Genomic DNA, 27,331 nt, shown 5'->3' on the forward strand with positions numbered 1-27,331 from the left:
GATAGATATGCCTGTCAGTCTCTTATGAAGCACTGATACATCATCCACAATCAACCTGTGAGTTACTTATGGTGCTCTGAAACATAATATGTAGTGATATTCAACTCTTCATGGCAACAGTTAGATTTTTGTGTTTGCTTTTCAGAACACACCACAGTAAATTATAAGTGTTGTATTTTAACATGGCATCAGATTGAGTATCTTAGCTTGAAGAGTAACTTTACAGACAGTTGAACATGTGACTAGTTGCTCATCAACCTCAGTTCTTAGTTATGACCTGCAAAGTTCTAGTGACCTATGCAATTGGTTATATAATGCAGTAAAAGTTTTAATCACAGGTACTAGCTTGTGTTGATTCCATCATCATGAACCCTATGCATTGTCTTTTTTGAGAAATTCTCCAATTCCAGATTTCATAGGGTTGTTTCTAATGTGTGAAGTGCATCTCATAGAGAACAATTTTATAGATAACATTTATTAGTCAATTTAATATAGTGTGCTTGATATTAAGAAAATGTGATTATTGTTTGAAAGAAATTTTTAATGCACATAAGAGTTACTGAGTACCATAAATTGTAAATTTGTTGCCATAACTTATGAATTTCAAAGGTGAAGAATAACTGGGGGACTTTAGACAAATGTTTCCTTGTCCTGTGTATTTCATCAAGGTACTGTTGTTATGTTCCAGAGATAAAAAGGAAATGGACCACCTTTCAGATGAGCTTTGGAAGGAGATTGCAGCCATGCATAATCTCCCTAGTTCACGTGGATGGGCATCTACTTATGGTGAGTACACATGCTATATATTTTTATATGACCCTAAACTACTAAGTCCATGGATTGTTAAAGTAGAATTTAGTTACTGTAATTAGTTATGTACAATAATTATTATGTGATGTCTCCAAGAGGCCTAGCAGTAGTAATTTTGACAAAGGAAGCTTTTTCTCCAGGATAACTATTGTGTAACCAAATTTTTAGTTTTTCATTGCTTTATGTTACCATTTGATGAATTCATTATTATGTCCATTTTTATTCGAATTCAGTACTGTAGTAAATATACTGTACAATATGCATATTTATTTTGTCCGATTTATTTCACATGCTCATGGTGTTTCTGATTCCTTTAGCAGCTATCTGTCAATACATTTCTTCCATTACATTTTATTCCTCATGACAAACAATTGAAGGGGTCCCTCTCCAAGTTAATATAGGTAAGGGAAATCATGGTCTTGTAAAGAATTATTTGCCATTACCATTTGCTGGAATCTTCCTTCCTCAGGGATATGCTCTGCATCTCAAATATTCCTTCCATTGTACTCATGTTGCAATTTTGTTATGAAGAAGTCAGGGGGATGGGCAACCAAATTTCATAAACCTGCAGCCTAAAAATAAATACTACTATGATAGAAGGAGAAGGAAGGGTACAGTTAAGATAGACCCACTTGAATGGAGGATGCAAGATTAAAATTAGTTAAATAGAAGCAGAACTACTGAAATTGAGGATTACCGATTTCCACAGAGTAAATTGGCTTAAAAAGGCATTTGAGCAAAGTCTTCACAAGTTTTGGGGGATAGAAACTACTGATGGTATTCAGATAATTGTAGTCACTGAAGCTTAATTGGAAGTTCTTTATATTCAACTCCTAGTTAGACTACATAAATTTAGCTCATGTTGTTTCATTGAGAATTATATACTATACATGGAAAATTATTCAAAAAGTGGCATTAACTGCTATTATGCTTGGCACTCACGTATATTTTACTTTTTTTTAATGTGCTTTGTGGTATCATATGTTGTGTAAATAGCAGTGATTATATGATTGGAAAGGCAATTTATCAGAAATTGGATAACTTTTCTCATGCATATTTATCTTTTGAATATTTTTCAATAACAGTAATTAAAGTTTATTACAGCCAACTTTTATTTGTGAAAACAAAGAATGTTTTATATATATATAATATATATATATATATATATATATATATATATATAATATATATATATATATGTATGTATTTTTATTTTAGATTTCAAAAAATATGATAAAGATCTGCTCTTCAGCTTCAAATTGATCTTCAACTTTAAAATGACAACAAATTCATTAGCATAGCGCAAAGTATAAGGTTAAATAGAGCAATCAAAGGAAATAATTGCTAAGCATTATGCTCAGTCACTGAAGGTTGCATGTTTAGTGCAGACAAATTTTGACACCTCTCCACCCACCTACTCCCATCCTCAGAGGGATAATGTGATCTAATAGCATTTTATACAAGCAGCTAGAGATCCAGTCTTCCTTTGCTTAGCAGAATATATGAAAACCTGACAAACAGGCAGGTCCACATGATATATGAATGGAAATTGGAGGTTCTGAAATATGACAAATTTTTTATTAATTTATATTTTTCATAGCTAACAAACCTAAGAACTTAATAGTAGGATAAATCTTCTGGCACAACTAGAAAACCAGTTAAAAACAATAAAAAAAATTGTAAATGCAAGGAATCTGTGGCATCTGGCATCTGATATGTAGTTGAGTTGGAAGCGAGTCAAGAGAGCACTCTTGAATCCAGTGATGTTAGTCTTTCTTCCAACTCAGGATGAAACAAAAGAGGGGTGGCTAGAGGTGGGCAATCAATGTTAAGACCTCAGATTTGTTAGCTATGAAAATACAAATTAATTAAAAATTTTGATTTTGTTCTTATGCAGAACAAACCTTGGTCTTTAAGTAGGATAGGCTCACACTTGGAGGGAGGTATGAGAATCCTGAACTGACTGGAGGTTTGGCACACCTGATCATTCCTCTTAGAAATCCGAATTCTAAAGAAGAGGACCTAAGTCTTTGCGATACTCCCCTTGCTGGAGAGAGGAGTTGAAGCTAGTAAGAAGGAGATTTGTATGTCACACGGAGCATAAAAAGTGCTGTAACAGTATGGCTGCAATATTTACCTGCATCAAGCCAATTCCAGCATATGATTTGTCTATTCTTCAAACTGCCCTTAGGTATGAAGAAAGGAGAAAAGGAAAGTAAAAGAGACCAGTATCTCACTCATTTCCTACTCCACACAATCATCTTAGGCAAGATACAAACTATCCTGCCATGGGCACTGGATGAGTAACACTTGTTAAACTGCCACCACTGGACCCAAGGAAAAAGTGTTCAATGATATGTAAGCAACATCCTTCATGTAGAAAGTGAAAGTGGTTTGATGCAATCAGGAACCAGCATTCAAAATCCTATAAACAGATAAGTTCTTAAATTACAAGGAGGAACCTAATCCTCTAGTGTCATGTGCTTCTGTTTTCACCTAATTGGAGACAAAACTGGATGATGAGGGGTAGGCTTGCCTAATGATCTCATCTAGTTAAATGAAAGGCTATTTTAGGACATCTCTTTCTTGACCTGGCTTGTGTTAACATCAAGTCTACAACACCTAAGCTCTAGGTGACGAGTCCTTCAGATAACAAAACAGTATTTTTATGGGTCAAAGCTGAAACTCGTGAAGGTTACTGTGAACCGTTGGAATCTGCGTCTTAGCTACAAATTCGGGGCAAATTTGACAGCTACTGACCCTAACTCATTGTGAGTCTAATTCATAAGCCTTACCCTGGAGCTCTCCAACTCTTCCAAGGAAGAAAAGGTCAGAAGGAAAACTGTCCCAAAGTCAGTTTCCTCTAAGACATTTGACACATAACCTCAAAGAGGCATGAATGAGACCACTCGGTACCAAAGTAAGGTCCTACACAGTTAGTCTGAGTTTCCTAGGTGAACAAAACTGCCCAAAGCTCTTGAACCACATGGAGAATTCACAGGGTGAAGTGATGTCTACATCCTTCAGATGAACTAATCACAAGTCATCCCTGTAGCCCCTTGCCATTATAAACAGAAAGAATTTCCTCTGTTCTGGAAAATATCCAGAAGATCTTGTCTACTGAACAAACACTCAGAGTGGAGAGAAATCCTTTCAATGAAACCAACCACAGCAGCAGACGGCTCATCTTATATACAGCTGACTAAGATCCTCTGAAGTAGTGTTACATCTGAGTTGCTGCTCTGCAAGAAAAATCTCTCGCTCAAAAGAGATACTGGACAGACTCCAGACATGAAGAGATGAAGATCCTACTGATTGGTGGTGTCCCTCCACACGAGACTGGTGAAGAAGGTTGTGCTAAGGTGGAATCTCTCTCTCGGCCACTCAGCTTGGGGCCACAAGGAGCTATGAGGGTCATCTTATGACTTTAAATGCCTGACAATGGGAGTTCCTCATCATTCACCCCCTCCAGATCTGCTCCTGTACTAGGACGCCTCCTCCGAAGGTTTGGGTGCTCATCTCAAAGAACTCCTGGCCTTGGGGGCAAGGAGCCCACAGGACAAACAACTCCTCATCAACATGTTGGGGTTGAAGGTAGCTTTCCTGGGTCTTTAGGAGATTTGAAAAAAGGAGGTGGGGCATTCCCATCCTTCAACCTCCAAGAATGTTCCCAGTATGCAGAAGAGAGTCCTCCACCCCAGCGAACGGATCTGGGACCATCGAACAGTACAATCGACCCCTGCTATTTGTGGACTCACAATTCACAGACTCGCCTATTTGCAGATTTTTCTATTGACTGTATACACCCATGATTAGAAGAAAATTTGCCTAGTTGCGGTATTTTTCACTTGAGAAATATTCACAAATTACTGTATTTTCATATAATTTTCATAATTAAATGCATTTTTGTGATAAAACTATTAAAATACTCAGGTTTAAGCATTTTTAGAGGTGTTTTAAGTATTCATGGATTTTAGCTATTCGTAGGGGATGGTGTGTGGTACTCATCCCCTGTGAATATGGAGGTTGTACTGTAGACCTCTAGCTTCCTGTTGAAGAGGTCTAACATGGGAAATCTCCAAGTAAACAGAGGAGACAATAGGATAACCCAAGGGGATGTCCTATGATAATATGCTCTATGCAGATATGTTTTAAATATCCTACTGTCAAAATAATTGCACTGTAGACAAAGGAGATGCCCTCGCACTGCCAAAAGAACGTGCATTTCCAACAGAGGAGACATCCTATGAGGTGAGAGGCAGTCTTTATAATGAAAAAATTATGGGAAGAGTACTGTGCAGAGAAGAGATTATACCACTTGATTTTAGATCTTGAGAATGCTTCTGCACCATGACGAATATTGGATAAAGAATTTTATAGGGAGAGGGTACCAGAAGGATCCATCAAACTAGTAGTGATACTGTGCTCTAATGCAAGATCTTGATTGAAGGTATTGACATTTGTATAAAGAAAACCTAATGAATCTTAGTGTCCATTAAGCATCACCTTGACCCCTCAGTCATTTTTCATAGTAATGGAGAAACTATAAAACAGTACAGAAAGGGAGCTGTTAATTGGATTTGAGCTTTTGCTAATGTTAGACTCTGGGGTAAAGGCTTTAGGAAGCCTTGAAAAATAAGAGAGAGAAGAGGAGAGGATGGAAACAATGCCTATGGTAACTGGAAAAGATGCCAAGAAGAAAAAGATTGTCCAGAAAGCGGCCATATGACTGCTGCTGTGGTAAATGTAGTGGGTGTAGACTCAGCACATCAGATGTAATAGATAGTGTCACAAGAGATGCTCAGGATTACAAAATATGCATGTAGGGAGATATTTTGATGCATGAAATGTATTGGAAGAGTAAATATGGAAGAGAGGGAAGTGGAAAATGCTTATAAATATTTCTGTTACTTTGGAGACCCACTTCAATTTGAAACAGGTGTGGAAGAAGTGATAAGAAGAAGCTTAGAAGCATCTTTGATGAAATTGAAAGACAACTTAATGGTCAGTAAACTCATCCTTAGAAAACAGATCAAAAGTATGATGAGTACATAAGGCTGTACTATTTATGTCAGAAACATGAGTACAGGAAAAGAAAAATAGAGATTTTGAAAAGGGGTGACTACAGAATGTTGAGACTCATGGCCAGACTGCAGTTGAAGAATCTTTTTACAATTAAAGAAATGGCTGAGAGATGTTGTGGTCAGTATGTATGTGGAAATTAGACTGAGGGCTGAATGAGTTAGAGGTGTTGACATGTAATGGGAAGAGATAAGTAACAGGTAGTTAGAAAACCAGAGGTAGCCAGGAAAATCCTGTAGGAAGGCACAAGAAAACATGAAAAAATAAGGATGAATGAAGACCTAGATATTAGTTATGTAGAAATTATAGAAAACAGAAGGATGGGGGAGAGCACACTAAATTTCATGTTAACATGAAGAGTAAAGCTGGCTTAAAAACAATTTTAATGATTACAAAAATAACGTTTTGATCGATGCTTCCCAAAAATGAAGTTCCATGTGTTGAGTTCATGTAAACTAGATCTTCTACTTTGGAGGGGATTCACTGAAAACTGGGCTCATTTTAATGTATTTAAGAAATTTTCTGTTATTTTACCCTGTGCTCCCACAAACTTACTAGTAATGTTTCTGAGCAAACAGCAGTTTGATCTAGCAGAAAACATTTCATATGGCTTTTGAATCAGCTTTTTAAGCTGGGCTACCTTTTCAGGTCGTATTTTACTGCAACTATATACGTACTCCAGATATGTAAAAGGCGTTAAACTCCGTATTGAGCATTTCTATTATACCTTGGGAGGCTTGCCATTCACCATTACATATTTTTAAGTTCAGTGATCTTTGATTGTTCTATACTTATTAAATTTTATAACTGATCTCCGAAATTATTTATTAAACAAAATTCAAATTCAAATCCTAAGAATCTACGACTCCAGAAGAAAAAAGAAAGCCCTGTTGCGCCTTGTAGGTAGGTGCTTGTGCATTCTGTTAAGTCCAAAGTGACTTTGTGATCTCATACCACCGGGATTTTTAAGGTAGACTATCATTAGTAAATTGTCCAACATGGTTCCTGCTGTTATGCTAGAAACTTGTGCCAAGAAATCCAAGAGAGCCAGAAACTTTTTGAAGCATCAATAAAAAGACTTTCTGAAACTTGAGGTACAAGAGGGAATGTACAAATGGATATGGACAGGTAATAGATCATTTGCTCCCTGTACTTGAATACAAATTATTGTTTCATATGATGATATGATCAAGGTGGTTCATAAACTCCCTCAACCATACTTCCTACTTGGAAATGTGAACACTAGACATCCTTTATTAGGTGATATTCTAGCCGACACAAGGGGGAAATCTTTTATCATCAATTATAGAGAGTGAGGAATACAGGAAAGCCCTCATTATTTTTATATTCAGACAGGTACACTATCATGTACTGTATGTACCTTTCAATTGTAAGTGATAATTGCTCAACTGACTTTGAGTAGAAAACACTAATGATTGGCATACAAGAGATCATGTGACAATTATTATGAACATCAGTAAGAACCTACCTATTCAGAGATCACCAGCGTGGTTGCTTGAAAAGCAGACTAGAAGAAATTCCAGGAATCTGTTGAGATGGAGGCAATGCAGATTAATTTCAAAGTAGAGGCAATTAAGATTAATGTCAAAGTGTAGATGGCTCTTAGTCAGTGTAACTTTCCTTACAACAGGAATCCACTTTCACCAAAAGTACTTGGTGGCCATCAGAACTAATTGCTTTGCTAGTGCCTCAGTGGCGTGATCGGTATGGTGTTGGCGTGCCACCTCTGTGGCCGCGGGTTTGATTCTCGGACATTCCACTGAGGAGTGAGAGATGTGTATTTCTGGTGATAGAAGGTCACTCTCGACATGGTTCGGAAGTCACGTAAAGACGTTGGTCCCGTTGCTGAATAACCAGTGGTTCCATGCAAAGTAAAAACACCATACAGACAGACATAACCATTTTTCAAATTCTATCTCCTCCCTTGATATTTAATATTAAGACCTGGGATTACTACCATATATAGACCTGATGTCGACCTCCAATCAAATGGAGAGTTTTTTTCTAAAAGTCATTTTTTTGCTAGATATGAATTTTTCAATATGGTAAAAAAATAAACCCTATAAATCACGAGGAAAAAATTTATAAAAAAAAGACGAAACAAAAATTGGAAAAAAGGGCTCTATTTGATTGTTCTATAATGTCTTTCTGAGTTATATACCAAATTCCAATGTTATAGCTTTAAAACTAAGTGAGAAGATAGATTTTGAAGGTCAATAAGTATAGTTTTGAGATACGGGCATTCAAAGTTTTCCTTCGTATTTCTATAAAGACAATTTTTGTACATGCAACTTCCCTGGCAGATATATACTTAGCTATAGACTCCGTCGTCCCCGACAGAAATTCGAAATTCGCGGCACACGCTGCAGGTAGGTCAGGTGATCTACCTCCCTGCCGCTGGGTGGCAGGAATAGGAACCATTACCGTTCTAGAACCAGTTGTTCCGACACGGCATACAAACCTTCGGTCCTTTTACAATAGGAAGGTACTAGCGGCAGCTGGATAGGTCGTAAGCTTTCGAACAAGGGGTTCGGTAGTTAACTGCTTGTCCGACAGGCGCGCGCGCGCGACTGGGAGGTAAACAAACCACTTTTGCTTTCGGCCTGCTGGCGTGTAGACGTGTATCATCGCTCTCTGCCCGCTTCATCGTCGTTGCTTTCGCATGGTTGTGTTTTTCTTTTTCTATTTATCTAGTGAAACTGAATTGTAAGTACAATCATTTCATATTTATTTCCATTGAATTCGATTGTGAATTAAAGGATCTTGGTTTCTCCACGCCCTCCGATTACCCGAGTGCCGGGTCTGAAGGGCGTAAGTGCGGGAATTCATTTTCCCAGAAATGATCCTCGTATTGTGTATGCTCGGTGCCGAGGGCGGGAGAGCGCTCGCTCCGAGCTTATATTTTGGTTGAAAATGTGTAGATGAAAATCGTAAGTAAGTGCCCTTTTCATTTATTTTTTTTTGACCTGTATGCTCGTTGCCGAGCGAATGCGCTCGCAGAAAACTTATTCTGTATGGAAGTGGAATCGCAAGTACAGTATTCTTTTTCATTTTCATATATTTATTTTGATTGTAGCAATACTTATTTTGGATCAGTTTCCGCTCTTACCCGGAAATTGATCCTTTCCCCTTTTTATTTGAATGAAGTGAAATCGCAAGTGCAGTTCTTTTTCATTTTCATATTTTATTGAGATTGCATTATTTACTTGGATCAATGTTTTCGCTATTTCCCGGGAATTGATCTCCTTCCCCTTTTTATTTTGTATGAAGTGAAATCGCAAGCGCAGTATTCTTTTTCATTTTTCATATATATTTGATTGCATCAATTCATTATGGATCAAGGTTTCCGTTCATAATCGGGAATGGATCCTTTTACCCTTGCGCTCGGTACCGAGGGCGCAAATGCGCTCGCTCCGAGCCCTTATTCATTGTGAAGTGAATCGTAACGCAAGATTCTTTTTCATGTTATTCCTTTTATTATTGATTGCATCAATATTTATTTTGGTTCAAGTTCCGCTCAGTCAGGGAATTGATCCTCTTGCCCTTGCATTCGGTGCCGAGGGCACGATTGCTCTCCGGGCTCTTATTATTATTGTTGGGTACATGGGTGCTGTGCGGGGGTGGGGAACGAGAATCCCTCCCCCCCCCCCGCTAAGCTCCCACAGATGGCCCTTCCCCTACGGGGGGGAGGTTATCTGGGTTTCGCCTCCTCGGCCCGATTCCGTCGAGGCGCGGGGGAGGGAGGGCCTCGGCTGCCCGAGGGGTACAATGTATTCGGGGTCTTCCGCTCGTTCGGTGTGGGGCTCACCCCCCCGCGCGAGGGGACTTCCCCCCACTAATCACTACTACTGTTATTCCGCAGGTGCTATTGCCACGAGGGTGGACCTTGGTGAGGTATGGGCATCCTTTGATTTGCGGGCCGTGCCTAGTGTCCAGGGGCGGCGGTTCTATGTCCCGGGCCTGCTGCGGTCACCCATGGAGTGGTGACCACGACAACGATATCGACTCCAGGTGACGACGTCCCTCCTCACCTGGTGGTACCAACTCGCCTCACGTGGTAACAGTCTTGCCTACAGCCGCTGTGAAGTGCCGTTCGCCGTACCGAGAGGGGGGCGTGCCGCCGCCGCTCGTGGTTGCCGCGCTGCCGCGACCACACTTCCGCTGCCCTAGAGCTCGCGCCCCTTGACCTGCCGCCGGTACCAGGATGTTGCTGGCTGCTGCTCCACCTCCTGTGTTTCCGGTGCTGCCTGCCGTACCTGCCGATTCTGTACTGACTGTCCATGCAGTTGCTGCGCTGGCTGTCCCTGCCGTTGCTGCGCTGGCTGTCCCTGCCGATGCTGTGCTGGCTGTGTCTGCTGTTCCTGAGATGCCCATACCTGCTGACGTCGTCCCTGTTCGTGGTGGTACTACCCCAGACTTTGGTCTGTCTGTACAGGTGCGTCCGGGCCCTGTGGCTTCAGCTACAGCAGCCCCGGCTCCGCCCTGGATGGCAGATCTTACGTCTGTCCTGAGGAAGCTGACGAAGAAGAGGAGGAAGGTGTCATCGTCGTCGTTTTCATCTTCTTCATCGTCGTCGGCTGCCACCTCTTCCCCTTCGACTTCTAAGGCTTCACAGCCGAGGAAGAAGAAGGTTGCCTCCTCCCTCCTAAGAAGTCTCCCTCGGGAGCTTCTCGGGACCCCGTCTCACCTCGGTGGGACGGGAGGGTTCCTTCCGCTGGTCCTCCTGCTCCTTCGGAGCGGGGCCCGTCTCTTCTTCCGCAAGGAAGAAGACTACGGGGACCAGAGGGGTACCGGCGAAACAACCCGGTACTTCCTCGCCTGGTGTCAGTGGTTCTGCCACTGCATCAGGGTCCGTCTCGGCCTCTCGTTCGCGGGAGGTACCGAGTGTACGGTCGACTACCAGGGACCGTGCAGCCAGGAACCAGACCTCTGAGCCCGCTCAGCATCAGGTTCACGGCACGGAGCGGAAGACTGGTGACAGCCACTCACGCGACTCTCACCAGACCAGCTCTCGCTCTCGCGGCGACCAGCTGGCTACCCGGGATGACGTGGACGGTCACGGACCGGCCCACGGCTGAGGCTGGGAAGAGGTCCCCCCGTTCGCCGGTGCCAGCCACGGCTGGAACCAGCGACGTGACGTGCCGTGAGGACAAGCACCGGTCTCACTGTGACAGTGGAGCCTGCAGGTCGCCTGACCGTCGCTCTCACAGAGAGCGATCGGGTACGGCAACCAGCACCAGCTCTTCTGACACTCGAGATCGGGGCCGCTGTGCTCAGTCCAGCCGTTCTCCACAGCGAGACGGTTCGACCAGGCCTGCAGCTCGATCGCCACCGCGGGTTGATGATCGCCTGCAGCCCTCCAAGCCTGCTGGTTCTGCCAGCGAGCGAGGAGGGAGCGTCAGGTCTGCCTCCTCCCCGTACCTTCAACCTCCTCGGGTTACACCGGGAGGAGAGAGGTATTGAGGAGTGATCGTGAGGGGTGCGCCCCTCATGATCCCACCACGACGCCCTACGTGCCAGGCACGGTTCTTGGACCGGCCAGGACGTATGCGCAAGTGGATGGAGAAGACCGAGAGGGCTGTCGCTGTTCCCCCTTCTTAGGAGGAAGGTTCTCGGAATATGCTCTTGTTCGAAGGGCTTAACGGCCCTACTCTGCAAGATGCTGTGACTTCCGAGATCCAGAGGAACTTTGCCGAGGTTATGGCGCTGATTCGTCAGCACAACGACCTCGGGGAAGGATCGCCGCTCCCACCAGCAGAGCCCACGTCTCGGCTCGAGTCGTTTTGGGGCCCGAGAGGGAACCCAAATCGACGGTGGGTCTGCCGCGATCGGAGCTTGCCGACTGTGTTGAACCAGGTAGTCTCTCGTCTCCGGACAAGAAGGCTCTCTCAGTTCTGGCCGGTCGAACAAGCTACTTCACCTCCTCTACTGCGACAGAGGCGTTTCTATGTGTCTTCGGACACCGTATTTGAATACCCTTCGGTCCTCCTGAGAGGTTTTGACCTCGACGAGGACTGGAATGAGTCGGAGGACTGGTGGATCGCTCCTTCGTCAGGTGTCGATCAGCCCCACCCAGACGACGTTCACAGTGGCGGCAGACCCTTACCTACAGTATGAGTTCGTAACCCTCCTCGAGGGAAAACGTTTTCTCCTGACGATACGTTTTCCCAGGCTCTGAGAGGCCATTGCCGTAAGGCGATGGCTGCTCCTTTTCTTCTCCAACTGCTAGTTCCGCTGGGAAGGCGAGTCAGTATCCAATTCCTCCCCCATTCCCTCTCTCCTTACGGCTACGAGGGAAAGGGGAGGGATCCTACAGAGATTTCTCTGTAAGATCCCACGTAGGGGCTGCGCTACCGGGGGGACCTTCGGGTCCTACCTGACGTAAGCCCTGGTCGTTGAGGAGGGATCCTGCCCCTTTCTCGATTTCTCTAACGGAATCGAGAGGACCACCAGCCGATATCGTTTGACGAATTCGGTGGGGGTTTCGCAGAGTGCTTAGAATTCTACGGAAATTCTAGCGCACTCAGAGTGTTCGAGTTTTTTACGATCTCCAAACACTTAGGCGAGACCACGGTCCAAAGTGAGCGAGAATCCCCGATAATTGTTACACGATATCGGGAACCTCGCTTATGCTCGAATTCCTGTAATTTCTAGCATTTGGAAGAAGACTGCTGCTGAAAGAAGAGTATCTCACAGTAGGCGATTAACCTGGAATAGAGAAGAACGGACGGGAACTTCCAGTTTGGCTTGAACTATCGTCTTCGGTATTCTGTTCACCATTGAAGCTTTCCTTTGGGAAAGACTTCTCCTTCACTCTCTTGACTAGAGAACGAAGGCGGTCGATCTCCAATCCTTATTCTCATTCCTCGAGGGGAAAAGAATTTAGGATGGAGGTCGTTGTTCAGAACCTACAAATATACTACGTATATTACCCTTGCGACATGATTCTTTTAACAGTTGAATTGTCCGGGGGGTAGGCGCATACCGTAGTTAACTCTACGGTTTGTGACCGAGACGAATTGTATCTTAATTGAACTGCAACTCGGGGTTGCCTGCAACCTCCCAGCAGTTATCAGTTTCGATTTTAGATACTTGGTATTGTCATGACAACACCAATTCAGCTTTTGTATTTACCGAAATCCGTTTCGTTTAAATATAATTGCTCGAGCGTATTCTTTATGCTCGATGGTTCTAGCCGAACGCATTTCTTCGTGGAATAATGGATTACCTGGCAACTCAGGATGACGAGTCACCGAGAGCTACTGCGTATTGAACTGCCTGATAGCAGCTCAGTATCAGCTAGGTCTCGGAGATGCACGGTCGGTTACGTCTCTCTCTCCCCTGGTTTGATTGACTACCGAACTGTATCTCTGCCCAACAATCATGGACTTAGGTCTCTGATTAACGGGATTCTCGCAATAATGAAGGACCATCTACTGCTGTGACGCTCGATTTCATCGCCTTCGACATTGCGAGAATTTTCAACAGAGATATCTCTTGGACTCTTTCATCTTTCTGTTTACCGCACGGTAACAGAAGTCTGTACTAGTCTCCCGCTGCATCGCACCGCGATAATGTGAATGATTTTTGCAGACATCTGAGTTTGTCTTCAAAATATCTCGTATTCGTAGGTGTGCAATTATTCATTGTTCGCCCCGAATTAACAGATGTGTCAGAAGACATCGCTACTCTCCGACCTGACAGCTCTACTTCCAAATGTTCAGCCATGAGAAGCAGTTCTTCAGGCAGTATTTCCCTGTGTCTTCATTACTGAAAAGCGCTCTGCTTTCATTGCAACTACGATCCTCACCGGACAGCAATGAATAGCGGTTAGCGTTCTCAGTGTTTGTAGCACAGGTTCAGAATCTTGAGAATCCTTCTCTCGGTTCAGCTGTGAAGACGTAGGTTGCATTTTCTGTACACCTTCGTCTTCAACGACATAGTGTTGTTTCTCCTTAGCTGAGAATCAACTATACTATGAGATATCTTGCCATCAGGGACCTCGGTCTCTAGAAGGCAATTGACTTTCGCCTGTTGGGCACATGCCTTAAGAGAATCATCACCTCGCCTTTCTGGCATTGGTGACGAACAAATTATTTGTTTAGTCTCTTGGCATAACCCTTTTAAGGCGAAGGTCACGTGACTTGCTCGGGTGCTTGGACAACTTGCCTCCTACCGAACGCAGTCAGTCGGCAGCTGTCAGAGCGCCCAAGTCAGTAACGAACTTCGCTGTGGACTTAGTTCGGTTGTTCCATAACAGTCTTTTCTTCGTCCTAACGGCTTGTCACAGTACCCATACCATCGACACCCACCATTGAGTGTCGGTGTCCTATCCACTACCGAGAAGAAGAACTTCACTGCTTGGGGATAGGAGAATGTGAGACACTTCGCTGCAGACGGATAGACCAGTATGGGTACAGGACATCACCGAAGTCGAGAAGAGGGATAGGTCATACGACCATTCCCTTCTTTTCCTCTGAGGTAATTGCATGACTTTTCCTGCGAAGTCAAGCATCCAGGGGATGGGGATTCGTGACGCTCGATTTCGTACCGACTTCGTAGCGAAGACTCAGAACCCTTCGGTTCCTGACGATCGGTTAGAGTCCTTCACAATCCCCTCCCTAATGGACTTCACCGCCTTCGATGCGGAGATGCTGCTTTGTCCTGTGAAAGCGCGACCGCGCTTTCTGAAGAAACTCGACATCCCAGGCTGAGTGTTGAAGACTCTTCGTCAGCACCAAGATGACCTAGAAGTACACTCCCTCGAGTTACACAAGAACTTCTCCGTGGCGCAGGTACTGAAGGCAGGGGTCTGGTACAACCAGACCACTGGCACCTCCTTCTACCTTTTGGATATTGCCCACAGGTCCTTGGATCGTTTTCCTTGGGACCTGTGGTGGCTGCTCAACACGTTGTGTAGCTAACCCAGACCCTAGCAGGCTGAACAGCATCGAGTCCTTGTGTGACTGTAAGAATAGATAAGTGAATGAGAGAGTGACTGGCTTCTCTTCCTATCTTTTTCTCCCCCTCTACCTGTGGGTAGAGGGATACGGTCATCACCTTGCTGGATAAGGACGAGATGCCGGTGAGCTACTCGACAGAGCCCCATCCTATTCCCTTTCACTAGGGATGGGAGCGAAATATCCACCACTTCCTCCTACAAGGGGGGGGAAGTGGATGCCAACAAGAGACAAACCATAACTTTATGTTGCCTCTTGCAAATAGGAACTTGTTCTTGTTTGCTGGTACGAAGAGATACGCTTGCCTCTCTCTTAGTACTTGGTCCAGAGGTCTGACCATTGATCCTGCGGTGCACACCCCGATCAATTGGACAGAGGCTTGGATCCCTCCCTCGCTCTTACGACCAGGGAGGCATTCCAAGGTTGGGCGAACACCAGTCTGTTCACAAAAGACTCAGATTCCTCCCACCAAGAAGTGAGTCTTCCTATTGTAAAAGGACCGAAGGTTTGTATGCCGTGTCGGAACAAATGACAATTTGTCCAAAATTGCATTTTTCCTAACTATACAAACCTGAGGTCCTTTTACACATAGTCCCACCTCATGCCACCCCTCACTCTGCAGTTTTTGCTTGGGCCAAAAGCAAAAGTGATTTGTTTACCTCCCAGTCGCGCGCGCGCGCCTGTCGGACAAGCAGTTAACTACCGAACCCCTTGTTCGAAAGCTTACGACCTATCCAGCTGCAGCTAGTACCTTCCTATTGTAAAAGGACCTCAGGTTTGTATAGTTAGGAAAAATGCAATTTTGGACAAATTGTCATATTTTCTCTGTCGATTGTGTTGTAAACATACGTTTGCGGTACTTCTTGACTTGATTTTCGTTTTTCATCGCCATCGATCTTCTGGGCTGTCTTTTGCAGGGAAGTACTGGATCTTTGGTTCGGCATACGCTTTTATTAACTTTTTAATGAATTTATGACTTGTAACTACCGAAATTTTCGGTAGACACTCACATAGTTTGCAAGAAAAGGAAATATTAATATTTATTCATTAATACGTGTAATAAGTATGAGAATTTGATTGAGGAACTATAAAATCTAACTTCCTACTTTAGGAAGTCAGAAAAGCACAGAACTACTTACGCTTCCTTTAGAAGTTTTAATAGCTCTCGTACTAACGAGTAGTTAGAGTATTAACAGTACTGGTAGTGTTGCATCCTCATCACCTTCTTACTTCACAGAAACTACAATCCATAGTTGCAATTTGAAGATAAAGGGATGTAGCTCAAAATGCGAGCTACCAAAAGGTAAGAAGTGATTATAGTGTTCCCAGTGCATTGGAGGGTGAGTCTGATCGGCTCTGTCTCGCTCCCAGGCCTAGGCCTCTTCCAAGCTCCCAGGCCCAGGGGAGAAGGAATGTCGAAAGCCGTAAGGAGGTTTCAGAGAATCCCCACCGGTCAGGCGTCCCCTCGGCAGGATCTGTAGTAACGTCTCAGACTGCCAAGGATCGCCATTGGAAAGGCATCCTCAAAGAGTGCATCTTAGAGTCTGATTCGTCGTCTTACATACATGTTTGAAGTTTGAAGATGCGGAGACGTGGACAGCTCGGACAGAATCAAGTGTCCGAAGTGAACAGCGCCAGCCTGGCGCCAGATGCGGACAGCCCGAAAGGGAAAAAGCAAGGCGGACAGCCCGGACGGGAAAAAGTATCGTACGATACTCCAGCCGGGCGCCAAGCGCCAGACGCGCACACTCCGGACAGGCAAAGTGTTGTACGCGGACAGCGCCAAGCGCCAGATGTGGACAACGCGGACAGGCGACACTGTCCAAGGCGCGCGGAATTCCACGTGGAACTTTCCAGACGCGCAGAACCTTCCACACAAGTGGAACGTTCCAGGCGAGGATCGCCTTCAAGACGCGCAGAAACATTCCAGGCGCTCGGAACATTCCAGGCGCGCGGAACTTTCCAGAGACAGACACTGTCAGGTGCGAATCGCCTTCCTAGAGTTCTTCTCTTTAGTTTTTATCAGGATCAGCCTTCTCCAGGCAAAGGCGCAAGATGTCGCAGAGGCGGCCGTCGCTTTTGTCAGAATGATTCTGATACTGAGAGAAGTCCTTCTCCAATATTCAGATGACTGCTGTAACAGGCAGTTCCTCTCAGCGTGGACTCTCATTCATTCATACTCTTCCCTCATTATGACGAGGCAAGAGCTACGGGAGTTTTCTCTTATAAGAATCTCGTCTATTTGGCGCTGGGGGATGACTGCGGAAAAGGAACATCAATCTTCCTTCCGTAAGCTCAATTTATAAACAGGAATCCGGTCCCTTCCGCGATTTCTGTGGAAATCACGAAAATTTAACGAGTTCCTGGATTAACTTCCTTCCTTAGGGAAATATTAAACGTATTGTCAAATAAGTGCATAACACATAATTGACAAAAAATGTATACTCTTTGTATCTTAATGGATTAGTTCTCATTGACAAAGATCTCAATACATCTTATCGCGTAGGCATATAAGCTCCCTTGGACAAGATTCGGAGGAGCTCATTCATTGATTAGAGGCTCTGCCAAGTAGTAGACGCGTATAATACATCCTTTAAGTCTTATGTCCAAGAGAAAGGAAGCTCAAGAGATTCTCTTCGATCCGCGGTTCTCACTTGGGATCTCCTTCGCCTAATACTAATTCGTTCTATTGACAAAAAGAAGGAAGAAAGAATGTAGTAGAGAATTTGCTGTATAAGACTACTGTATGGTCAAGTCATATGCACATACCGTAGTTTCCTCTTTGGTTAGCAACCGAATTCCCTGTTTCCTTCCAGGAGTTTCCTAGGTAAGGACTACGCTTAAAGGGATTGTTAAGAGAACACCGACTCAGCTTCTGGATTTAACGAAGTCTTGTTTTGCTTAAATATGCTTTAGTGAGAAGCTTCCTGGGGATCGATAATAATTTTATCATATTCCTTCATTGAATGGAGTAGTTGGCAACTCAGGAAGAATAAGGCGAAACGGCGAACGGAGACTGCTCACTGCTATCGCTTAGACCAACACAGTAGCATCTAGTTCTCGGTCATGAGCGGTGGGTTACATCTCTCTCTCCTACAGGATTGACTGGCTAACCGTATCTATCCCCTACAATCACGGACTTTGCCTCGGATTGAGGGGGATTGTAGGCGAACATGAATAAACATTGTCTGTGTTTTAGCTAAGAAGCTTTCAATAAGAAAGATATTGCAACCTTTCAATGGTGTTTACCGCAATATTGTACGCAGACAGCGCCAAGAGATAGATACGTACAACCTGGACGTAACAGAATAATAGAGGATTCTAACGCACAGAGTACTATATTATATAATGCTCTCATGCTTACGAAAGCATAGCTTATTAGAGAACATGCTTAGTGAGAAGATGGATGAGTCTGATGGGAACCATTTTCTTTGGACAGAATTTTGTTCCCCTGAATGGACTATTTTACGCTTGTAAAGTTTTTTCCTACCAAAATGGAAATATTGGTAATGTTTTGCTTCGCCCTCATAGTGGGGTAAAATGGTTTTGTCACACTGTGGTCACGTCCCAGTTGACAAATCATCTAGATTCTAGAGCACACCAGCTACATAGGTCACGTCCTTGCGGGCAACTCTAGTGAAGCATAAACAGCATTCGGTGTCTAAACAACACCTATATGATCTGTCACATTGTGGTCACGCTCCCCGTGACAGTTCATTAGAGAGCACCAGCTACACAGGTCACGTCCTTACTGGCATCTCTAGGAATGCATTACCCGAATTCGATGTCTGTAATGTAGGATCTAGTTGCATTGTGGTCACGTCCCAGTTGACCGATCCTCTAGAACTCAACAGCTTCACAGGTCACTACCTTGCTGGAGTCTCTAGAAAAGCAGACATACGAGAGGGTGCCGCGTACCAAAACAGAAGTACAGAAGTTCTGGCACATAGTCCTTAGAAATGCAAGAGAAAAATTATTGGACTTGATAATTTCTCGATATAGTGAGTGTTAACCGAAGGGTTCAGTAGCCTCTCTGACAGCAGGCTCGGTAACATCACGGTTCGTTCCTGATTTCGTTCCCCGTCTAACTGGAGGGGTGTTCGATCCCAAGGAGGGACGAAATGATTTTTTTTTTCAAATCAATTTGACTAATTCCACAGCTCTCTCATATCTCAAGGAGCATCGAGAATCTCTTTTTTCGCCCCTGTTCGCGTTAACAAGAGAGAACCTATTTGAAACACAGACACGGAACGTAACGATCCTTAAGAGGTTCGCTGGACGATGTTGCACGTCCGTGAGAACCTTCTCGATCGACGATTTAACTATTGACTTATGTCTAATCTTAATTGGAAAGAGAGGTGTGGAAACCTGCGAGTTGTCTTCTTCATAGATCTCTTCGCAAGGTGGAAGACGAACAGGCTTCCTCTAGACTGCTTCCTTATTCCCGAACCAAGAGAGGTAGTAATATACGCCATTTTTAGTTTAAAAGGGGAATAAACTTTAGTCTTTTTTCCCCTAGATATATAAATTCTTAACAGATATCAAGATAAATGGGCGTCAAAGGAAAAGAGGATGATACTTTATGCCTCATTTTGGCCTTAGAGCACAGCATGTTTTGGGAGGTTTTTCCAAGAGAGTCTAGAGATTCTATCAGCATCTATTATAAATGGACCTTAACAAACTCTCCACTAAGAGTCTGTCCGCGTGCAGACTGACCAGAAGTGGACATGAATGAGAGGATTTTTCAAGGTAAATGACAATAGTCATGGCCAAGACATAGAATTGCTGCAGATCGTGCTAGATGGAATGAGGAAACTGTCCTCTTCCGATACCTCTGTGAACCACATAGCGGGGTTATTTCTTCACTTTCAGAGGGAAGAATCACCTTTGTATATATCTGCTATCAAAGAACGCAGTAAAAGGCTATACTACAAGGGGAATTAGAGATAACAGAGGATTAAGATCTTCGGGATCTTATACGATACCTCATACGACAAGAGTAGGATATCATGTACTTCGAATGGGATCTTTTTGTGGCCACAGTTTCCGTGTTCCGACCAAATGGAACTGCTCCTCATCAAACTTCTTTGAGAAAGTTTATGAAGGAATTCTTTGTTTCTTTTGGCCCTAAACGACCAAGAAGACAAGTGAATTTTTTGTGCATTGGAATCTCGCATGAGATTCAATGGAGACTCGGCAATGGGTTCTTGCCAGCATAGTATGTCTGACAAAAGAACTAAAACCCTCTATTCCTGACGCAACGCTTTCAGATAGAATTTTTGTTGCCCAGGCAGGGTACTTACATTTTCATCTACAGAAGAAGAGATGGTTTAAACGTTGGCCTACAGAGTCTTTGGGGTTCAATAAGGGCTCGAAATGCTTCCCAGAAGGTATTCAGAAGGATACAATAAGAGCTAGAAATCAGGGTTCTGCCCAATTTCAGCTCGGAGTCTCCTTCGACTTCCAGACTCCTTCCCTTCCTTCGGGCAAGGATAGGGAAGATTCTGCAACGAGTAACCTCATCAACATGTAAGAAGAGATCTCGTTAGCAAAGGAAGTACTCACGAAGGATCCTCCTTGGAGGAAGACTCTTCTCTCTCGTTCTGTTAGATATCCTGTCATCTACTGGATGTAGCTGACTACAATCACCTCCCCTTGCCAGGGGCCAAAAGCTCAAAGGGGAAGAATGTCTTCCACCCTTCTCCAGTCTCCTGATAAACTATGTGGTTGTTCAGGACTCTCGGACAATGTAGTGCCAGCCAGGCGCCAAATGCCAATACAGGCGAAAAACGCCAGAGGCAGACAGTTCCAAGGAACTCTGTCATGGTCTGATGCGGAGAAGGAGCGGGCCTCCAACCTGGCGCAACCTGGCGCAAACGCGCCAACGGCGAACAAATCGGACAGATATAAGAGTGTCCGATGTGGACCTTGCCAGACAGCCTCGAGACTCTTCCAAGCTCGAAGCTCCAGCAAGTGTGGAGGAGCCAAGCCAGGCGCGAGGCGCCAGCCAGGCTCCTTCCAGGCGCTAGGCTCCAATCAGGATTGAGGATCCATCCAGGCGCAAGGCTCCTTCCAGTAAAGAGAAACCTAAAGCTCTGTCATGTAAGAGGGCTAGTCCCCATTGATATGATACAGGTAAAGGCTCTGCCATGTAAGTGGGTCAGCCCCCATTGGCACGATCCGAGAAGGCTCTGTCGTGTAAGCGGACTAGCCCCCCATTGACATGATCCAGAAGGGTTTGTCAGTCATAGGTCCCTACCTCGCTGAAACTCTTGAGGCATGCAGACTCATAGACAGTAATCATGAAGTCTTCTGCCAGGCTCCAGGCGCCTTCCAGGCGCAAGGCGCCAGCCAGACGTGAGGCTCCAGCCAGGCGTGAGGCGCTAGCCAGGCGGGAGGAGCCAATCAGGTGCCAGCCAGGCGCGAGGCTCCAGCCAGGCTCTAGGCGCCATTCAGGCACAAGGCTCCAGCCAGGCGCGAGGCGCTAGACAGGCGCTAGGCGCCTGCCAGGCACAAAGCGCTAGCCAGACTCCAGGCTTCACCCAGAAGAGATCTATATCAAAGAACGCCCTGGCCTTCTTTGATATAGCACTTGATAAGTGCATTGATGATTCCTTCAAACAGCTGAGAATTAAAAGCTAATGAAGTGCGAGCTTTTCCGAATTCTTGTTCTTTCCTTAACAATATGTCATAAGGACATATTAGCTGTCACATACGGGAGATGCAACTCTGTGTTGACTTCCCATTATCTGAAGGATGTCAAGATAACCTACGAGAGATCCTTCTCTCTTGGTTGATACGTGTCTGCGGATACGTTGCTGGGATAGGGAGCCGATACTGATCCTTAACTAGTGAGTTAAATTTTATTTAACTTCGTGTTTTTTCTTTGGGTTGTTTGAAAGGAGTTTGGGGATAACTCTTTTCAACTTAAGCACTAACCCTCGTGTTAGGATCAGGTGATCGGGATCGGTGTTGTGCTCCTTAATTATGCCACTAGGCATAGGTGTATTGTCATGTAAGAGGCTCTGTCGAGTAAGTGGATAAGACCCCATCGACAGACCCACAAGAACTCTTAGCCATAGGTCACATCCTCGCTGAGGCTCTTGAGGCGAAGCAGATTCCTAGGCATTAGCCATGGAATCTTCCGCTTGAACAAGTAGGAACCAAGGTTTTTATTTATTTATTACCTACAACGTATGTTGTTTACCTGTCTATTCAGTAAATAGTTGTCTCTTACCCACCACCAAGGGTGTCAATCAGCTAAGTATATATCTGCCGGGGAAGTTGCATGTACAAAAATGATATTGTTAGAATACAATAAAGTTTTGTACATACTTACCCGGCAGATATATACTTAGCTATAGACTCCGTCGTCCCCGACAGAAATTCGAAATTCGCGGCACACGCTGCAGGTAGGTCAGGTGATCTACCTCCCTGCCGCTGGGTGGCAGGAATAGGAACCATTACCGTTCTAGAACCAGATTTTCTCTTCCACCTGTCTCCTGAGGGGAGGCTGGGTGGGCCATTCATCGTATATATCTGCAGGGTAAGTATGTACAAAACTTTATTGTATTCTAACAATATCATGTTAATAAATAATGATTATTATGAATGTATATTTCTTTTTTGTGTATTAATAAACCAAAACTATTTTATTTATCATAATTTAATCATAAATGATGATCCCTTTGCTCATATATCATAGCCTGGGGCACTGCTTGAGGCAAGATGGGGCACTCCTTCCTACGTAACCTTCTCTCTCCCCTTCACTAACTCGGCCTATTACAGCGAATTTTCTTCTGTATTTTAGCGAGATGTTTTCCTTGTATTTTCCTCTTTGGCATGATGACATTCTTGCCGAAACAAAGATAAACAAACGTAAATGCAAGAGAATGTCAGAGGTGAAACTCGAAGGTGTACTCTCTTTTTACAAAGACAATTTAATAAATCATGATTATTATGAATTTCATATTCCATTTTGGGTATTAAAAAACCAAAACTATGTTATTTATCATAAATGAAGATCTCTTTGCTCAAAGATCGTAGCCTGGGGCATAGTGTGACGTGTGCTGTCGGGCAAGAAGGGGGCATTACTAGGCAACCCTCCCCTCTCTCTTCACTAACTACGCGTATATTATGATATTCTGTAATAATACTAGAGCGATTTTTCTTCGTCTGTATGTTAGCGAGATGTTTTCCTTGTCTTTTCCTCATTGGCATGATGAACTTCTTGACGAAACATACATAAACATACGTAAAAGCAAGCGAATGTCACGAGGTGAAACTCGAACATGTAATCTACTTGAAGTCTATGGTCCAACTGATTCATGATTGAACCAGATACTTGCTTCTGCGAGCCACGGAATCTCTACAGATGCCATTTCTCACAATTTCTTTGCCAATAATTATCAAAATTTACGATAACAGAAGAAATATTGCATTTTCTTGTACTGATGAATGTTTTAGGCTTATTGAGTTATGTTTACTAATTACCCTGTAACTACGAAAGTAAGAGGAATTTTGACGAAATATTTTGTATACGTATTCTCAATTGCCATATGAAGCTCCATGAATTTTTTCATGACTTTGCATTTTTTGCCCTATACCACCATATATAGGGGTTCTGGCCGGCCCCCTTAACTACAAGAATTGCACTTATTTGATTCCATAGACAATGTACAGTAGAATCTAGTTATCTACAAAAAATGCAGAGCACAAGTCTTTCTTGTAATAAAAGCAGCTATACCTAATTCATGGTCCTTCTTTGTTTCCTCAGTTAACAGAACAACTCCACCATTTACAGTTTGGAAGAAAGTAAAAATATAGTGGGCAAATAAATACCACATCTACTTCCTACTTTGGAAATTAATTGTAAATACCCTATATAGCAGGTACATCTGTAGTAAGTAATGCCCAAGTTGAGAAAATTTTCCAGAATTATCAAGTAAATCTAAATCTGCTCCAGGACACCAGCACAGAGATGCAGTAGAATATAAATGGCCAGACTTTACAGCAGGAAGAGAGGAAGCCTACAATCTTCCCTGTACCAAAATGAGTTTGCTTCAGCTCTAGCAACTTGTAATGATCCAACCCCAGGCCCTGACAAGATTCCATATACAGTGAATAAATATGCAAGACAAGATTTCATTTGCAGTGCATACGTATGCATCTGTAAATGTTACCTCACAGTTTGAGAACTATACTTTATCTTAGCTTTTTAAAGCCTGGAAAAGATCAATTTTTGATAGAAAATGGTTGACCATTTGCTGTGGCATTATGTTAATGTAAAATCATGAAGAAGATGGTAAATACAAGACATGTGTGGTAGAGGAAAGGTATTTTATTGCCCATCCAGTGTGGTTTTTGTAGAATGCTCTCAACCACCAATTTTCTGACTCGTCCTGAAAGCTACATATGTGAAGTGGTATTTGCATCCAGGCCGCATGGCACTTTTGTTTATATTGAAAAGTTATATGACACTACTTGGAGGCATAGTATACTGTAAAGTACACAAGAATCAAGTTTGAGAGAATTGCCATTGTTCAGATGTTTTTGCAAGTCAGTTTTTCCAAGTCAGAGTAGTTAATATCTGAGAGAAAAATGCCAGGAAGGGGTTCCCCAAGGTAATGTATTGTGTGACATTTGCCCTGGCTATGACTGGGACATCATTTGTTATCTTCATGACAACTTATTCACCCTTATTGATGATTTATCCACATTATTTATGGGGAAACAAATGGCAGGGATTAAAAGGAAACCGCAAAGGGTGGTAGATAAAATTATTCACTGGGCAGAACCGAATGGTTTTAAATGTTACTCTAGTTCTCTTTTGTTATATGCATGGAATACATCCAGACCCAGAGATATACATCAAAGGACAGAGAATTCCATGTGTAGAAGCAACCCAATTACAGTGGTACCTCGAGATACGAAATTAATCCGTTCCGAGGCAGCCTTCGTATCATGAGCTTTTCGTATCTTGGACCGCATTTTACATGTAAAATGGCTAATCTGTTCCAAGCCCTCCAAAAACCCCAGTAAATTTCATAATAAAGCTAAATTGACCTATAAACAATGAAATACTACAACAATTTGGACCATTCAATACCTAACTTAATACGTACTGCTAATTACCTGTAAATAAAGTGTATTAGTGTACATGATATACAAGAAATACTGTACGTATGTAGTTAAAATGTGGAAGCTTACCTTTCGAGTGAGGCTATCTCCGAAAGTGGCGACAGAGGAGGACAAATGGCAGATACGTACGTACACTTAACTTTACGAAACACATTAACAAAACTGTAACACTTAACTTTACAAAAAACTAAAATTGAGAATTTTTTTTTATTTTTTTTCTTTTTAAATTTTTTTTTACTTTATACTTTACATACTTTTTTTTTTTATACAAAATTTCAACTTCATCACCACTTTCAACTTTCTGTTTTTTAGTATCACTTGGTTCTTCCATTTTGCTTTCTCCTGCTAGTACTAAAGGCCTCTTTAAAAAATAACTATCCAAGGAAGATTGCTTCTGCCTACTTTTCACAATGTTCCTGAAACGACTTAGGCAAGCGTCATCGAACTGCGCAAGCATACGACCTTTATGAAAAGCAGCTAGAACATCCTTAATTTCTGCCGTTGTCTTAGGGTCGTCCTCCTCCTCCTCGCCGCTGCTAGAGAACTCCTCTTGAACGATGTTATGTTGCATGGCCTCCAACTCCTTCAGGTCATCCATCGTAAGCTCCTCTTGGTGCTCCTCGAGAAGGTCGTTGATGTCGTCCTCGTCAAAGACCAGCCCCATGGACTTGCCGAGTGCAACGATCTTGTCAAGATCTGGTTGCAAAACAGTTTCAGTATCGTCTAATTGTTTCTGAATCTGCAGCACTAGCTTTGCCCACGTTGAATCCCCCGAAGTCTTGGGCGGGTACGGCATCAGGCCAGAGTTTCCTCCACGAGGAATTCAAGGTTCGCCTCTAAACCACCTGCCAAGCTTGGTCAATGAGTCGGATGCATATCACAACATCGAAATGCTCTTTCCAAAATTGACGCAAAGTGAGGTTTGTGGTATCGGTGATGTCGAAACATCTCTTGAAAAGATGTTTTCATACAATCAACTTACCTGTCAGATATATACATAGCTAAGACTCCGTCGTCCCCGACAGAAATTCAAATTTCGCGCCACTCGCTACAGGTAGGTCAGGTGATCTACCGGCCTGCCCTGGGCGGCAGGACTAGGAACCATCCCCGTTTTCTATCATATTTTCTCTGTCGCCGGTGGTATCAACATTGTTGTTATTACCTCCTGACTTAGATTCATTTTTCAACATTTGATCAACGTTTTTCGGCTTTTTGGTGACGTATTTGGATCGTGTTTTGGCATTCGCTACTGTGGACTGTTTTTGGAATAACTCTTTTGGATTTTTCTCAGTATGTCTGATTATAATGTGAGTGTGAGAATGTGTGTGAATGTAGGCTGCAGGGTGAGGATACCGAAGGCTTCGGTTGATCCTCACACTGTATGCCGTAAATGTAGGGGGGTTCAGTGTTCTGCTATTAATACTTGTAAGGAATGCGAGGGATTGAATGCAGAAGAGTGGAAGACTTTGACTTCTTATTTGAAGAAGTTAGAGAGGGATAGAGTTAGACGACTGAAAGGTGTGAGTTCAAGGCCTATTGAGCCTTTCACGGATAATTCTAATCCTACTGATGTAGATTCTCCCTATATATCTCATTCTCAGAGTGCTTTTTCGGATTCGGCATCGGAAATCGCCAATCTGAAAGCTACTATTAGAGACATGAAGTCCAAGATGGCCGACTCCAAAGGTAAGGCTAGTGATAGTGAACATTTCAGTGAAGTGAGTTCTCCCAGTGTTGTGGAGGGGGCGTTTGATCGTCCCTGCGACGCTCCCAGGCCTAGACCTCTTCCAAGCTCCCATGCCCAGAGGAGAAGGAAAGTCGAAAGCCTTAAGGAGGTCGTGGGGAATCCCCAACGGTCAGACGTCCCTTCAGCTAGCTCTGCTTCATGGCAGGCGCTCAAGGGCGCTATAGAAAAAGCGTCCTTCGCGAGTGTTTCTCGTCCTCTCCCTCTCCCTCACCTAAACGAGGGTGGAAGGAGTCGAACTTATCGAGACCGCTGAAGCGTCATATGAAGCCCGACATAGATTCGAGCCCAGAGCGCTTCTCAGATGACGCTCCGTCTGCTATTAAGAAAGCGAAGGTGGCGTCAGCGTCACCTGACGCTTGTGCGGAAGTACCCCTTCTTTCTTCTTCCCCGAGTGATGACGAAAGGCGTCATGCACTAGACGTGGGAGAAGCGTCAAGAAAGATAATTATGGCGGTTCAGGAACAACTGTCATCTCTTGTGGGAGTTTTAGCGCCCCGTCGGAAGGACGTCACGCTTCCAATTAAGAAGTCTCGTCCTCTCTCGCCTGCTCGAAGAGAAGCGTCAGACAGAC

At 43.7% G+C, this 27,331-nt stretch overlaps 1 protein-coding gene across 3 annotated transcripts in view; it reads left to right on the top strand.

The window, feature by feature from the left end:
- LOC135211097 (apoptosis-resistant E3 ubiquitin protein ligase 1-like) overlaps positions 1-27,331 on the top strand; it is a 572,118-nt gene that overhangs the window by 204,521 nt on the left and 340,266 nt on the right. For all 3 annotated transcript variants that reach the window (XM_064244179.1, XM_064244178.1, XM_064244180.1), the window contains one exon: positions 689-786. In XM_064244179.1, coding sequence (XP_064100249.1) covers positions 689-786 — 98 coding nt within the window. The remainder of the gene's footprint in view (positions 1-688; positions 787-27,331) is intronic.

The sequence above is a fragment of the Macrobrachium nipponense genome, chromosome 4 (genome assembly GCF_015104395.2).
Source record: "Macrobrachium nipponense isolate FS-2020 chromosome 4, ASM1510439v2, whole genome shotgun sequence".
In the NCBI taxonomy this organism is placed as follows: Eukaryota; Metazoa; Arthropoda; class Malacostraca; order Decapoda; family Palaemonidae; genus Macrobrachium; species Macrobrachium nipponense.